We start from the raw sequence: 16,742 nt of genomic DNA, 5'->3' as shown, positions 1-16,742 counted from the left end.
GAGCAGTTGGCCTTGATGTGCCGTTTCATTACAGTGATAGCATTTTCCAGAAACGGGTTACTGGATTGAGGAAGTCACTGGAGACTGGTGAGGTGGAAGGATAGGGTGTGCTGCGGCTTTCTTGGTTTGTAGGTGGGTTTGGGTTGCCCTCGGTTGTAGGGTTATTGCTGGGGGGCTCCTGGGGTTTCACTCCCCTTTACAGTAGATTCTTGCTCTCTGCCACGGCATCCATTTGGCTCCAATCTCCCCCCTCGGTGAGAGTGTGGGTTTGCCATCTAGGATGTACCGTGATTTCCCTCAGGAACACCATCCAAGAACTGTCCATGCATATGAGGTGGCGCAATTCTTCAAAGGTTTGAACTGGGTTTCTGATATCCAGGCGTCGCAAGGCTTCCCTACGTAGTAGGCGTGGTCGGGAAAGGACCCCTCTGGTTTCCACTTTTGTTTCTGATCGCCGACGGGCGTGATCCGGGGTTATCCCCAGTCGGATCTGGCTTGGGTTTTGAAACAGTTTATAATCATTCATTTGTTCCTTTGGCATTTTAGCCGCCACATCCAAGGGTCCACTGGATGTGTGACCTCAGCTCTAGCATTATGGTTTTCAGGGATGTTGTACCCAATACAGACCCTTTCGAATTTCTAAGAAGGTCTCGGGTCCTCACCTGCCTTGTAGTGGAAATTTCCTGTGCGGTGGAACAACAACGGCGGCGGAGGGTTAGGTTATGTTGGGGTCGTGGCTTAGCCGTTCTAATTCCAAGGCCTGCTGGTGAGCCTCTCTTTGTAGTTCTACTGTCTTCTGTGAATCGCTCTTCTTCTTTTGTTTTCTTCGTAAACTGCCTTTCTTCTTGTTGTTTTCTTCGTAACAACGCCTGTTGTTCTTGTGTTTCTTTTGTGATCTGCCTTTTTGGCTTCTTGATCTCTTCGTGAGCTGCTCCTGGGCATCTTGTTGGCTTAATTCCCACTGTTCTTCTCTATGTTTATTTTCTTGTCTTGGCTTGTAGCGGGCTCTTTCTTTTTCTGCTCATCTTTTGAACTCATGTTTTTTTCTTGTGTTGAGTGCCCTCTGGCTCTGTTGTCAGAATTGCTGCTTCTGCCTGCTGAATTTGTCCTAGCTCTGTTTGATTGCAATTGAACCAAACAAAGCTACTGTATTTACCTGTTGAGTTTGCTGCTGGGTACTTAAGTTCAATTGTTTAACAAAAGTCTGTAATGGGCCTTCTTAATGACTGAAAAAAAAATATTGCAAGCTGCTAGTAAGGAAAAAAAAATTTCAAGCTCTCTAGCCCGGTAAAACCCTGTCTTCCTAAAGTAAGATCCAAGAGCAGCAAGGAGAAGAAAAAAAAATTTGTGTCTGTAAACCAATCTCTTCCTCCTGGACTGTGTGATTGCTAGCAAGCCTCTGAAAGAGAAGGCTATTGTTTCCAACCAATGACTCTTAAGCTCTCTCTAATGAGCCTACTAAAAATGCGCACGGCTGAAACAGCAGGGAAAGAAAAAAAAAATTTTTTTTTTTCCTGTCTGCCCTTAAAAACCCAATTCCTTCTGCCTGCAATGCCTAGCAGGAAAAAATATGTAGCTAGGCTTATGATTTATACTTCCCAATCGCTGCACACCATTGTAATCTAGCCGTCCAGTCCAACCTGGACTTTAGTGTCCACCAGTCTGGTCCTGTCCAAACCTGGACCTTTGCGTCAAAGTTTGGGGCTTACTGAAACTCCCCAACGCTATACCAGCTTGGATATTCTCGCTGCCACCAGATCAGGAATTAATCTATGGGGCTGATCCCCTTTCCTCCCTCTGGTGTCCCAACCTCCCTTGGTGGGCACCCAGATTCCAATCCCTTGGATGCTAAAAGCAGGGAAATAACCTCTTTCCCCCTTATCAGGCTTGCCTCGCGGCTAACTGTTGTGCCCAAGAAACCAGCTTTTGCTTCCTCAGGAAATGGAGATGCAAAATACCCACAGCTGGCTCTGCCACCCTTGCTCCAGGAACGAGGGAAAAACTGTAACCACCAGAGAACAGAGAAAATTCGTCGTCTCTTTCCCCGTAGTCTGCTCTTTCCCTGGACCCAAATAGGAAAATAGCTCACAGCCGGCTTTTCCCTTTGCCTCCCTAGGAAAAACTTTCACAAGGTTTAACAAGAAACTTATAGAAAAAAGAAAGAAAATATAAACAATCATCTTGCATTAAGAACTCAATACAGGCTCTTGCTTATAAGAAAATATAAAGAAACAGTCTGATTTAAAAGATAGCCCAATTAAACCAGCACAAAAACAATTAACATACAGGTAAATACACCCCAAAGACATCCTAGCTGAATTACTTTGCGGTTCTGGGTACTCAGATGTTAGAAGAAGTATTAGGAAGAATTAAAGAAAGACTTGTTCCTCAAGCTAAGAAAACAACAAAGACCCCGAGTATACAAATCCGCCCCTGACTTAAACAATCCAGTTCTCTGATTGGTCCTCTGGTCAGGTGTTCGTTACCCTTTTCAGGTAAAGAAACTTAACCCTTACTACTATCCATTTATGACACTACACTAATGCACATAGATTCAGGTGTGGTCATAAGCCCCTCCAAGTTGTTGGGACCCAGTAGTTTAAGACAAGAACACATATAGCTATGCTAGAGCACAGGAATACAATAGATGATGGCCATGGGATCACCTGATCAACTACTGGGTCATCATTTAGGTTAAATTTTGTCCTCCACAAATCAACTTTTAAAGCTAAAGGTCACCCGCCCAGCTACAGTTCAAGAAAACATAAGGCTATATACATTTGTGAGGGCAGAATTACAAGAGGAACTGTGACATTGTCTAATTAAAATATAATCATGCAAATCATTATTGCTACCATTGTTATATGATTGCAACATATCTTATACAAAGTGTAATGCATGGCCAGAAAGGGTTAAACAGCTTGCAGGCTAACTAACCCAAAGCCAACCTTTAAAGACATGTTAGAAAGTATGCAAATTATAATTAGGGCCGTTGGATGCTCGGATTGGCTAGAACTTTGAAATGCAAAAAGAATTAATGGTGATGCTAATTGTATGTGTTTAATTAGAGCTGGTTAAATGTTGGCTATGTAAACAGACAGTTCCTGTCTGTCAGCATAACTGTTGATTCAGAGATCAAAAGGGAATATTAACATTTACATGAATCTTGGGTGCAATAATCTCATTGTCTATGTGTCTCTTTAAAGTCTGTGATAAACTGCTTAATGGAAAATTTATCTTATGTTAATCCATGTAGTTAATTACTGGTGAGGTTTAGTAAATAGAAGATTACATCAAAAGCTTATTGGTCACCCAGGACTGTATGGTCAACTGGCTGCTAGAAAACTGTATAAAAGACCCTTGAGTCCTGATCCTTTTTTTTAAATCTCCGATCTGCCTGAGGTGTCATGCAGGGGAAGTTTAGTCCATAAGGACTGAGATCCCAGTTCTGACTGAACCACCCTGAAATATAAACATTGGACTATAACCTATGAACTATTTCTGAAATAACTCTTTACAACTACAAAGCTCACCATCTCTGCTATGTATCAGAGGGGTAGCCGTGTTAGTCTGGATCTGTAAAAGCAGCAGAGAATCCTGTGGCACCTTATAGACTAACAGACATTTTGGAGCGTGACCTTTCGTGAGCTTTCGTGGGTGAATACCCACTTCGTCAGACGCAGGTAGTGGAAATTTCCAGGGGTAGGTAAATATATGCTAGCAAGCAAGCTAGAGATAACGAGGTTAGTTCAATCAGGGAGGATGGGGCCCTGTTCTAGCAGTAGAGGTGTGAAAACCAAGGGAGGAGAAACTCTGCTATGAATCTGAATCTCAAGATTGTACTCATGTCCGTATGTATACTGATCCTTTAACCAATGCTCTCTATCTTTTCTTTTTTAATAAATTTTAGTTTAGTTAATAAGAATTGGCTGTAAGTGAGTATTTGGGTAGGATCTGGAATAGTCATTAACCTAGGAGGTAATATATCCGATTCTTTGGGATTGGTAGAACTTTTTTATATGATGAATAAGATTTTCAGTGATCCTCATCATATCTGACTTGGGTGTCTGGGTGGAAGCCTGAGGCTGGGTTATTTTAAAGGAACTGTGTTGTTGGCTTCTGGGTAACCGGTGAGGTATTATAGAGGCTGTTTTGTGCTGGCTTAGTAAATCTAAGTATTGGAATATTCACCAGAGTTGGGGAGTGTCTGCCCCATTCTTTGCAGTTCACCCTAGCTGAGTGACCTCAGTTAGCTCCCCTGGGACTCCGGTCACAGGAACACTAAAACCTTACCTCTCCATCAGCCGGACGAGAGAGAGAAAATGTGCATGGACAATCCTGATGGGGCTTGGCAACCTGGCCCTGTCAAAGCCAACTTACACACACCAAACTTCTCTCTGATTCAGCTGTACACTGGAGGAATGTTTAGACATCATCATAGACTTTAGCTCAAACAGCAGGAAGCTAATTGTAATCCAGTTGGTTTCGAGTCCTACCCTATAAGATCCGTTTTCAGAATTGTTGCAATTTCCTTCTCCAGAAGGACTTTACTATACCTTTTAACCATACATTAAATTTGGTGCCAGAATCCAAAGAAGCCAAAAGACACAGGCAACCTTGATGCTAACCCAGGCTGGCCATGTTGGAAAGAAAATCCACCCACGTGACTAATCTATAAACATAAAGGCTATATTTGAGTAATATTGTCTTATGTTAAATAGCAGTGTCCTGAAATATTTGTTTTAAGAATGTACGTCTTTCTTTAATAATAAACTTTAATTTTTCTCTCTTTTCTTTTGTGAGATGCGGTGTGTGTGTAATATTATTTGGAGTTGCTAGATGGAGCTGTGTAGCTTGAGTTTAAGTTCTGTTTATCTGAATTTGTAGCAGTTAGATCATGGAGAAATGATTGTGATAATGTGTCTTTATGGATATTGACTATATTTCTAGTAAAGTCTGTTCTGCCTTAATCTCTCACTTAGTTATACCTACCTAAGCAAACATTTCATGGTGCCAAATAATTTTAGTAGTATTAGTCCTGACACTTTATATAGTTGTATCATAAGATTATTCTGTTTACGCTGCTTGTTCCCTTCTAAGAGGAAGTTCTTTTAACCAATGTTCCCACGGTACTTACAGTATATGTTAAATAGACAGGCCCTATTTAGTGAGTATGGATGAGGCCAAAATAAAAGCTTGTGTACATCCCAGGCACAGACATGTGCACAGTGAGTGAGACAGGCCCAGTGCACTCTTCATTTGGAACCTTAGTGGTCTAGTGTTGAGATTTCACCTTATTTTGGATTTAAACATTAACAAATTCTCATCAGTCCCTTAGAATATAACAATGAAAACACAAAAATCCAATTTTGGTTCCCTCCATATTTTCAAGACTGCTACTTTTCCCCATTCACAGAGGTCAAACAGATGTTTTTTTCAGTCTAAAATATATCTACACTCAGAGCCGGTGCAAGGAAGTTTCGCGCCCTTGGCGAAACTTCCACCTTGCGTGCTCCCCCCGCCCTGCGTCAGCTCTCCACCCCTCCCCACCCTGAGGTGCCCCCACCCCCCTGTGGCAGCTCCCCCACCTGCTCTGAGGTGCCCTCCCGGGGAGCCGTGTGGCACCTCCCTACCCCAGATCACCTCTGCTCTGCCTCCTCCCCAAGCATGCCACCCCCGCTCTAATTCTCCTCCCCTCCCAGGCTTGTGGCACTCAACAGCCTGGGAGGTGGCAGAAGTGGAGCAGCGACCATGCGCTCGGGGAGAAATGTTGTAAAAAAATTGGGGGGCACTACTTTTTGGTGCCCCCAAATCTTGGCGCCCTAGGCAACTGCCTAGTTCACGTTAATGGTATCACCAGTTCTGTCTATACTACCAGGACAAAAAAAAAGGTGTGCGCTTAATTCAGTTTAACTAACCTGCATTAGCTAACTCAGGTTAAAATAGCAGTGCAGACATGGCAATTCAGGCCTATAGCAGCTCAAGTTAGGGTCCATGGGGGGCATGGCGATGAACTCAAGCTGCAAACCTGAGTTAAAAACTGAGTTGCCATGTCTTCACTGCTATTTTAACCCACACCAGCTAATGCGGTTAGCTAATCTGAGTTAAGACCACACCTCTGTAGTGTAGACATAGCCTAAATAACTAATTTCAGATGAAAGAGAAACAACACAGAAAGAACAAGTCTAAAGTCCCCCTGAGAGAGGACACAGTGATTTACTCTGTAACATTCAGCATCTGAAATGAAACACAAATGAGGTGGCTGTATAAACTAGCAGCACAGCTCCTTTGAATGGGAAGATGCAGCATGCAGAAAGACACCTCTTTTAAATTATAGGGTAGCCACAGGTGCTAGGAAGGTCAAGCTGAGTTCCTTACTCCCTGAGCCATCACAACAGTACTGCTGTCTGTGGTGACCCCCTCCATCTGTGCATGCCGGACCTTCCTGAATTGGAAGAATGAATCAGCAGGAAACCTCCTATTTCCCCCCAGAAAACCTACCTTCAACAGAAAAGTTCAAAAATACAATTTGAAAAGGTTTATTTTGGGGGGGGGAGGGGGGCAGGAGAGTTTCATGGGACTACTAAATAAACAAAACGGAAATCAAAAATGAAATACTTCCGGCAGAGCCAAATGTGAACATTTATTCACTTCTGCCACTGCATAAATGAAAGCTGGTGTTCTTGTAAAATCGATTTATAACCAAGGAGAGGTGAACTGGGTCTGATTAAACAAGTTTCAGCTTAGAATTTTGAGACGTAAGTTTTGGGCCCTTGAACATACTTTTCAAAAAAATGTAAGTACCTCTCCCTCCCTTGTGCCCTTTTCTACCCCTATTCTTTGCTCTTCCTCACCTTGTGAGTACATCTAAGTTCTAACTCATTCCTACAGTTGGATTTCTAACTGTCTGTTATTTCCCAATACTTTTCAACTCCCCAGACCTGATTCAAGTTGTCTTCCGCTACAGAGCCCATATCTTTAATGATATTGCAAGGGTCTCAGCAGGTCTGATATTCTCTGGTTGGCCTGGGCAACTTTCTGGATTTGTCTCATCACCTATGTCCCCCTACCTCAGCATCATACCCAACGTTCTGATGGACTTCTGACTTCAGCACTACCTTTAGTGTACAAGACTTGGCAGCAGTTGGTCTGGGCCAATAGTGGAGGAAGCAGAAAACAGATAATGATGATTCCAAAACTAAAATCTTTACCAGACTGTAGCAGCATTGCCAGCTTCCATAAGTGTCAGCACATCAGAGCTCTGAGTTTTCCCCTCTTTCTAGTTCCCTTCTTCTCTTCCTGCACTTGCTCCAGGCCCACCTATTTTCAGCCCTCCCATTCCCCGGATCCTAGGAGTTCTGAAAAGCAGTTAAGCAAACAGGGTTTAAAATTTAGTTTCGATAAGTGCTTTTTAATGAAAAATTTAATCACTAGAGGATTAAAACTTTAATCACTAAGCAACTGTTCTAGATCCAGTCTATTCTGATGAAGACTGTTAGTAATTGTTGTTTCAAAGGTAAAATTCAAATGACCTGTGCTATACATGAGATTTATGCCAAGCCCTACTTGTGTCTGAATGTCAGAGTTGTGTTGTATTCTGTTTGAATACAAAGACCAAAGAATTGTGAGTGAAATTTTTATTTTTAATCATCTTTGCACACTGGGTAACTGGAGTGCAATAACTGGGCATTTCCCAGGAATCTCTCTAAAGGAGAGAAGACAGAAAAAGCCCTCTCATAGTTTGGATAAATGGAGAGAGGTCAAGTGAAAAAGAACTGGGACTTTTTTTTAGCTGTGTCCTTCATTATTCACTACAACGCTAGATTAATAACTTTAATAAAAATGAGGTTATAGCTGTTTTTTGACAGATGCTCACTATAGGCCTGATGCAAAATCCAAGTCAAGGGGAAGGCTCCACTGGGTTTTGCATTGGGCTCTGACAGTTGGCAAAATTCATATCACTGTAATAAACTGCTCAGTGTATGTTATGTTCCCCCTCTGTGCCCAAACCACAGAGGATAAGAGGTGGTTAAAGCTTTAAGATGGTGAGTCTATATCCTTAGGTGCTTTTAACTGCAGAAGTCCCCAGTTCAATCCCTGGGGTTGGCCATGCTGGCAGCTATCACACCACTACTGAAGTACGTATTTATCTGACCAACTGTAAGCAGTATGGATGGTGGTCATTTACTCAAAACATTTCATGCTTAAACACTGGGTGGGAACAACAGTGTTATGGCACATTCTCCACTGAGTGAAAGAGGAAAGCAGATCATTGAATATGGCACAATGATCCTTGGGTCATAGACTTTTAATAACCATTTTGGTTTTTAAATTTCCTTTACAAATCCATTCCCAGTGGGAATTTAGTTGGGGGAAGGGTTGCACTTACTGTTGAGAAGACGGAAGTCTATGAACGGGTAGGAACCACGGCGCTCAGAGAGAACCCCTGTCTGACCTCTCACCCGTGCATCTCCTGCAAAACACAACCCCCCACAGATGTTAGAAGGGGTGTCCACCCTTTCTTCTTATGTAATATTAACCAATCAAATTGATAGCATCACAATCTTCTGCCCGGAAAGCCACGCTTCAAATACCATTTCACATGGCTTCCCCGTAGAACAAGGTACTGCAGTACAGCTCAATCCTTTGATATGATCAGAATATAGGAGAAAAGATGTAGCCATCCTATTGAATAGCTGCTCATCCAGTGAATAGACTCACATCACTTCAGGAGCATTGCAGAAATCTAGTTTCTTATCCCAGCTATACCATTAGGCTTAAAAATGTTATTTTACTGCTGACAGGGTGCTCAGTGTTGTACATGACGCACAGCAGAGTGTGTCCTGCCTTAAAGACGTTACAATCTAAACCACATAGACACAAGGAGACAGCTGCTGCCACCTTTACCAGTATTACCAACCCCCTATAGTCAAAAATAATCAGCCCCCAAATATAATGAAACTGGTTTAAAAATCATGATATTAAAAAAATGATTCTTTTCCTTTCCCTTTGTGTTTTTGAGCCTTTAGGGTGCACTCATGTGATGTTTTCAAGCTTTTCTCTGCAACAATGAAAGTTAGAAATGTTCATTAATAAAGTAAGCTGTGAGTCTCAAAAAAATAGCATGACTCCAGGAACTGAGGCTTTAAGAAGAAAACTAAATACCACCAGTTTTGGAATAAGATAGTGAGACTAGGCAAGATTGCTTTACTCACATTAACAAGTACCTTATTATTTCCTCAAGATGCACCACTAAAATTAATTAGACTACTTGAAAAGTAAAGTACCATTCAGGTTGGGTAGGAGTAGCCACATCTGTCCCAGAATAGGCAGTTGTGCTGAGGTCATAGCTAAATTCAGAGCAGTCTCCCTCTGAGTTTTTATTTTTCTGTGAAGACTACTGAGGGCTGTCAGGTAACTCTAAAAAGAAGTGGGCTACCTGCTCCTAATGTAACTGTACCAACACATAACATTTAAAAAAAAAACCCTCTGATTGTGAAAACACGTATGGTCTTTTCAATATCTATTAATTAAGTATAAGTGCATTCAGTGGAAGTGCTGAGGAATGGCAAGAAGTCTATCAATAAGCCAGGTGTAGGCAGCAGACATACATCCCAGCCAAAATGTTTAATCCCTGGCGGTAAGCATTGTTTATTGCAAACTGCCAGGTTGTGGTGTTGGTGGGTTGTTTTTAAATCTTTGTCAGGACTATTACCAATTCACTGCACCTGTTCATCTAACAGCACCTGCTGAGTTAGTGATCAAAGTGTGTGTACTGATGTGCCTACCGGCTGGAGATTTTGAGCCTACAGCAGTTGGAGGGGAATGGATTGGTCTGTGTGTACAAATTTCATATTGCTGCCTATGCCCCTACAGTTCTCTAGGCAGGAGTGCTAGCAGACTTGATTTCCACAGCGGTGCTGCAAAATGCATTTGCTAGCTCTCTTGTGTAAGCTTCCAGCTATTTGTCTTCTGGCTTAAAATAAAGCTAAGCAGTTGTTCTTCAATTAATACAATTAGTTGCGTTTCATTTCAGATCACCTTTTGGTAGTGAAAGGAAGGATTCTGTGAAAACAGGACAGGAAATTTTGACAGCTGAGAGTCAGATCACTGTTCCATCTTCATTGTGTTTCAAAGTGAAACAAACAAGATGAGGGGAAATAAAAAGGATTGTTTCTCTTTTATTTTTTCAGGCTGAAGACATAAGATAGCATACTGGAATGTTCAATGCTGCAAACACATACAAAGCCGCATCTTTGTCAGACCCAAGTCTGGAGGCAGCATTGGGCTCTCCAGGGGAGACATTTCCTTAATGAATCGTCTGCCCGCTTGGCATCTGACTTTGTCTCTTTTTAATAATAATAATAATAATAATTAATAAAAAATAATAAAAACCCAGCCTGTGCTAGGTAACAGGAGTGTGTGGCTTATTACAATACTGCCAGTAAGGGTGGAGATGCTGGCAGTGCTGACAACTTACAGCTGCTGCTGAAACATCAGCTGCATGATAAGAACCAGAATTTGGCTGCAATCATGGTGTCAAGGTCCTTTCAAAGTGGGGAGAAGGGACAAGAGAAGAATTAAGCAGCCGTTACTGAGCTGCTGCTGCTGCGAATGCAGTAAATAAGCAGGAGAAACATTCCTTTTCCAAAAGCCGCTGTTTGAAATGCCGCGGGACTGAATTTCCTCACATAGGCAACTTATGTTAGCAAGGCCGGAGAACAGACTGTAGCTATCACAGAATGAGAAGCCTTCTCCATGCAACAGCAGCTGGGATGTGCCACTGCATTATTTAGTCTATTTAATACACGGCTTCATGTGCTAATTCACGGATGACAATTCACAGAATGCTAAAAGTGTGCAATCGATGCAGCATTTCTACAATGGTCATCTGAGGACTTCCACTCTTTAACATACTATTTTACTAAAACTTCAGGTTTTGTACTGCAGCCCATTACTGTAGCATCTTGGCAACTTCCATGAAAAACAGATTGACAATAATGAAGTCCCCAGTGGACTCTGAGGAAGCTCTGGCTCGTTTATCTTTTGACGTATACAAATGTTTTTGGTTCTTGGGGTAGGGAAAGAAGGTTTGTTGATGTTGTGAGTGTTATCGTAATGTAATGACGTTTTCTGCACTGTACAGTGTGTGCCACTACTGCTACTTAGCTGTCAAGTAGCACTTTTCATCCACAGATCTCAAAGTGCTGTACAAAGGAAGGTAAGTATCGTGTAACCCTGCGTGGAGTTTGCCAGCTCCTGGAACTCTGGACTAGAACCCCGTAACCCAACTACAAGTGTCAGGTTTGGGTCAGGACAGAAAACAACCAGACCATGTCAGGCGTGGGTGGGGTGGGCTCTCATGACCTCTTGCCCAGGAGATAGGCCCAGCGGCATCTGCATGCTCCTCTTCTGCCAGCCACGCATTGAGTGAGTGCGTCAAGGAGTCACAGTGCCACTCTCTCTGCAGCGCACGCACAGTGGCAGAGGCACTGACTCAGGTTCTGCAGGAAGGACTGGAAGAGGTCAGGTTGGAAAACGACTTGACCCTCTGGGGTTCAGGTCTGGGGCAGGCTTAAAACTTAGGGCTGAGTAGACCTCTATGCTGGACAGCCTCCATGGGGTCCTACTGCAATGTACTGAAACATATACGTGCATAAAAAGTTCAGTGCTTAAAAATGGGTCAAGCTGGATGGCTGCGTTGGTCTCATCTACACATCTCTGCCACCTCACCTGCAGGCAGACTGCACCCTTATTTTGGTTCTGAACAGCTGTTCTTATTCACTGATGTCCTTATGCACAGGAGGACTTCCAAACATCAGACAACAGTAATGGCTACGTGAGCCCTCTGACACCATTTCTCAGCATGCTTGGAATCAGGGCTGCAGACAAAAGGAACAAGAAACTCCTGGTGAGCCCAACAGGCTTCTGGATGGGGTGATCCAGACAAGCAGCTTGCTTGGCCAAGAACAAGTCAGGTTGCTCAGTCTCTCAATGGAACGGGACAGCCTGACTCAGAGCCAGAGACTCATTTCAGTGTCAGATCAGAGTTGTGACTTTGGGGAGCAGAGAAAAGCTGAACAGCTCAATCAGGGAATCTGTGCATAACAAACCACCCCACAAAGGGAGTCTTTGAACTGCTGTGGGATGTCGTGCCTGGGTCAGGCAGTTCCAGCCCTGCAGAGACCAGCGTTCAGAGTGGCAGAGATCTGACCTGGCGCCAGCTACCGGGAGCCAGTCAAGGCCTCCACGGAACTCCATTCCAAGAAGCCAGAGAGGACCCTGCCCCACCCAGGAGCAAAGACACTGTAAAGGGACCCTTTTTGTTTAAGGCAGCCAATGGTCACAGCACTACAACATTTGTCTCCAGGTTCATCTCTAGTGGATCAGCTGCCTGGGAGGGAGCAGGAGAGTGGGCAGAGTTGTGAGTGGTGGGAGGTGGGAAATTGGTTGAATTATTTTTGAGTACATATTAGTTAACACTAACTCTTTCCTTCCCCAGATCCTATTTTACTGCTTCCCACAAAGTTCACCTTTGTTATACTGTTGTTTCTGGGGGCGTTACGTCTTTGCTGGGGTTTGCGTCACAGGCACTGATTTTTATTTTTCCCCATGGGTGCTCCACCCCCACTCCACTCCTTCCTCCAAGGCCCCACCCTCACTCTGCCTCTTCCCACTCCTAATCTGTCCACTCCCCCAAGGCCCCGCCTCCTGCTGCACACTGTTCTCCGCCCTCCCCTGAGCGCCTCCTGCCAGCTGCCAAACAGCTGTGGCTGGTGGGTGCTGAGCACCCCCTATTTTTTTCCTGTGGGTGCTTGAGCCCCGAAGCACCCACAGAGTTGGCACCTATGGTTTGTATTGATGTATTTATTGTTTCTTGCATACTGGTGTAGTAAGTGAAGGCCCTGATAAAGGCCCAGTATGAGGCCTGAGGCCTGAACTAAAGTAATGGTCAAGACTTAGCTAAAAAGCAAAGAAGTGAAGCTGTGAGCCAGAGGCAGGCTCTGCTCACAGAAGCTGGCAAGGAAAGGGCTGATGCTGCAAAAAGATACGAACCTAAAAGGTACTGAACACTAGAGATCAGAACATTCACATACTGGAACATTCCACAGATAAGAAAGAACAGGCCGACCCATCCCAATGACGGGGGCAAAAGGGTAAAATGATGGATAGAGTTGTTTTGATCGAATCAAGTTGTACAAGGCGAGAGGCAGCACCCTACTACGTAAAGCGGTTGCACCTCAATACGTCAGGAGTGATGTGTAACTTGTTTGTACCTGTGTATAAGAATGTATTCCTGGGGTTATGTCTTTGTCCGGCCGAGGGGGCAGTGGAAAGTCCCGCCACTAAATGAGCCGAGTCCATTGACTGTGGGTACATATTTGTAGTATGCCATGAATTAGGCTAAGAAACCTACAGGGAACTACTATTATATCCAATGCAGCAATAAACCTGGCCGACGTGCCTTCGTACCTTACTAGACTCTGTGGTCATTGTGGGTTCTCTTCGGGTCTGCTGTGTCAGCTATCTGCGCAGAGCTGGGGCAGTACACAGAGGGAACACACGCACGCAGCTGAGTGATACCAACAAGGAGAGAGCAGAGCACCAAACTGGTAGCATCTGACAACACACCTTTGACAACAACTGGGTTTTATACTCCTTCCTTGCAGTCGTAGCATTATTCATTTTCCCAAAGGACAGCATCCCTTGTATCTCACCCCAGGGAGGCATCACCTTGGCACCACAAGAAGGAACTCAGAATCCAACCCCTGCGAGAAGAGGAGAGAAGCCACTCCAAGTACCAGAGAGGATGCTTGAACCACACCTCAGGGGAAAGGCTACAATTACTACCCCCACTTTATAGCAGGGGAGTGGAGGCAACAGAAATAGTTACTTGCAGAATACTGCACAGTAAATCAGTGTCAGAGCTAGGAAACCAGATCCCATTTCAGTGGGCCATCCACTGGACCATGCTGTCTCTAAGAGGTAGTTAAAAAAAAAGAAAAAAGAATGTTTCCAGGACATTAGCAGTAACAATAATCAATTTTCAGTCTTTGTCTTTTTAACAAAAAATATTCAGTTTTTGGCTGTTTGGACTTTCAAAGAAAAAACCTGAACCTTCATGGGGAAAATTCAGTGTTAAGAAAAAGCCCCTTTTCATAAAAAAACAAAGTTTGAAGAAAAATATTCAACTAGCTCCGTTTCTCAACACAAACTCAGTTATTTGAACCCCAATTACCCAAACCTAGTCACATCTCCATATACTGATGCTTTACCCGGAAAATTTCCACAGCTGTCCCAAACTGTAATAATGGGCTAGAAATTGTTCACCAGCTTATTCAGCTACTTGAGGCTAGAGTGTATCACAGTACTGGCAACTATTTTCTTTTGTAAGGAACATTTTACTGTTGCTGTCCCTGAGGATGGTCACTATATGCACACACAGAGCATGTATATGACGTATCTTCATACAGTATATGTTTCTATTATTCTCACACAACTCATAGTTAAAAAGTCAACATTTACCACACCGTGCTGTTTAAGCACCCGTTTTGCTCTATACTTTAAACTGGAAATCTAAGGTAGTCTAGATACTGTTGTATGGTAAATGATGAGCACTTTCTCTGAGAATATAAATTCATGTATGCATGGCTATAAAATACAAAAGCATGGAGAGAGGAAAGGAGTGAATGACAACTGAGCTGGAAGGCTTGTCCAAGCCCCCTTTTCATATGGAGACATGGAGGGTTCTGACTTAGGCGACTGTCGGCAAGAGCCATCAACACGTTTCAATCAATAGTTTGTGGGTACAATGAAATAGCTGGAAACCTCAATCATTGGCATCACAGGAGTCTAACAGAAAAATATTGAACAAAAGCAGCAGAAGAGCCTTGGGAAAATAGTTCCAAGGACAACACGGGCTTGTATAAAAATATTATTACCAACGTTAGCAAATAGCAGACAAGAAATCATCCTTGAGACTCTTTTGTCTCTAAAGGAAGTAGCAGATGCGACTCCACCAAATAACCTGCTTCAGTTATTGCACAACCAGGGCTTGAAAAATTTACCAGGGACTTGCTAGCTGGATAGCTAAGTAGGCCACTAGCTAGAGATGAATATGAACAATTGGGAGGAAGAGGAGTGACAACGAGGTCCAGAGGCAATGCTCTGGTGAGAACTTTAGTGCTCTCAGCTTCTTTAGCCGCTAAGAAGAGGGATAGTGTTGGGAGTTGTAGTAGGCTACTTCCCCTACACCTGGCTTAGAATCTCCACCTTTGATATTATTCTCTGGCTGGGAAATATGAAACTTCACCTTTCTCCAACTGCTGCAAGGAGCTTCTCTGTCTCTTCCCCCTCCCTGCAGAGAATCTTACATATCGTATGACTGGAGAGGGTGCGTGTGTGGTGTGTGTGTGCGCGCGCGCCTTCACATCTGCCTCTCTTCTGGGTGGTCCTTGGTATTTTATAATTCCAGTTTTAGCACCTCTGCTGTGGCTCAGAGTCTGCCCAAGTAGCAGCACTGTGAAATTGACACGATCTTTCATGTTTCACTGCTGTTGTTCAGAACTCTGTAAGCAACAGTGTGACTGGCCTGAGCCTTGTCATTCTGCTGCCATGCAGCAAAGTTATGAACAGTAAAAGAGGCTCAAGAACTCTACAGACTTCACACACCTTTGGAGTGGTTTACATTCTGTTCACGTTCTGAAGGTTTTCATTGCAATAACAAGAGCTAGGAACTTCCTACCGGGGGGAGTACTATGCAATCACATGCATTTTGTGCATTTTATGCCTGCCTCATAGTACCAACCCCGACCACTGTTGGAGGCAGGATGCTAAACTAGGTAACCTGGCTCAGTATGGTAATCCTTGTGTTCCTAAAAATGTAGAAGTTATTTAGCCTTAGAAGATAGGCATTCTGCCACCAGAGTAATGTGGTATCACTAGCGTCACTGCTGTTGTAGTCCATTGGAGCCTGATGGGAGGATGCAAAACTTAGAAACTTTTTCACACATGATTTTAAATCTACCAAAAATGTGCATGCCTAGAAAAAGTCTAAACGACAAAAGCTGTCATAATAATAATAGCTACACTGTGCTCTTAGCAACCTCTAGTGGGTTGTGTTACCATGGTAACTTTGCAAATAATGTCTTCCTGCCATAGCAAAAAAATTCTAAATTGCACCATTAAGAGAAGCCCATTATTAATTAGTTAAATGCTGCTTCTTGACATCTACTCACTTACCTTTATAAAGCCCACTGATGAAACAAATAATGTGCATAGTTAATAAAAATGCATAGCACTTACATAGCACTGTACATTTTTCAAAGTGACACACAAACAGTTCCCAAGCCATTCAGTTTAGGTGGTTAAATATAATTGTCCTTGTGATGATTTAGCAGACCTGTCTATGTACAATTTTTGAATTCTGTTTGATATTATGAACTCTCTATATGTTTATATCCTTATCGCGGGCTTTCCTGTATTATTGCATCATACTTGTGTTAAGGAGTGGGAGACTGGTGCCTAAGTGTCTGCTTCTGAATGGGGTCATCATTAAGGATCATCAGCAACTGAATAAGCCTTACCCCACAGTGGTTCTCAAACTGTGGGTTGTGACCCCAAAGTGGCTCACGACCCCATTTTAATTAGGTCGCCAGGACGATTGTTACACTCTCTGGGGCCCGGGTCTGAAGCCGAAGGTTGAGCCTCACTACCTGGGGCTGAAGCTGAAGTCCAAAGGC

The 16,742-nt window shown here is 43.4% G+C and overlaps 1 protein-coding gene across 1 annotated transcript in view; it reads right to left on the bottom strand.

The window, feature by feature from the left end:
• Positions 1–16,742, bottom strand: part of PDE7B (phosphodiesterase 7B) — a 289,123-nt gene that overhangs the window by 52,632 nt on the left and 219,749 nt on the right. Inside the window, exon 3 of the mRNA XM_032770233.2 lies at positions 8,390–8,473. Coding sequence (XP_032626124.1) covers positions 8,390–8,473 — 84 coding nt within the window. The remainder of the gene's footprint in view (positions 1–8,389; positions 8,474–16,742) is intronic.

The sequence above is a fragment of the Chelonoidis abingdonii genome, chromosome 3 (assembly GCF_003597395.2).
Source record: "Chelonoidis abingdonii isolate Lonesome George chromosome 3, CheloAbing_2.0, whole genome shotgun sequence".
Classification (NCBI taxonomy): domain Eukaryota; kingdom Metazoa; phylum Chordata; order Testudines; family Testudinidae; genus Chelonoidis; species Chelonoidis abingdonii.
Note: the sequence above shows the minus strand (reverse complement) of the source record. Positions and strands in the feature narration are given on the sequence as shown.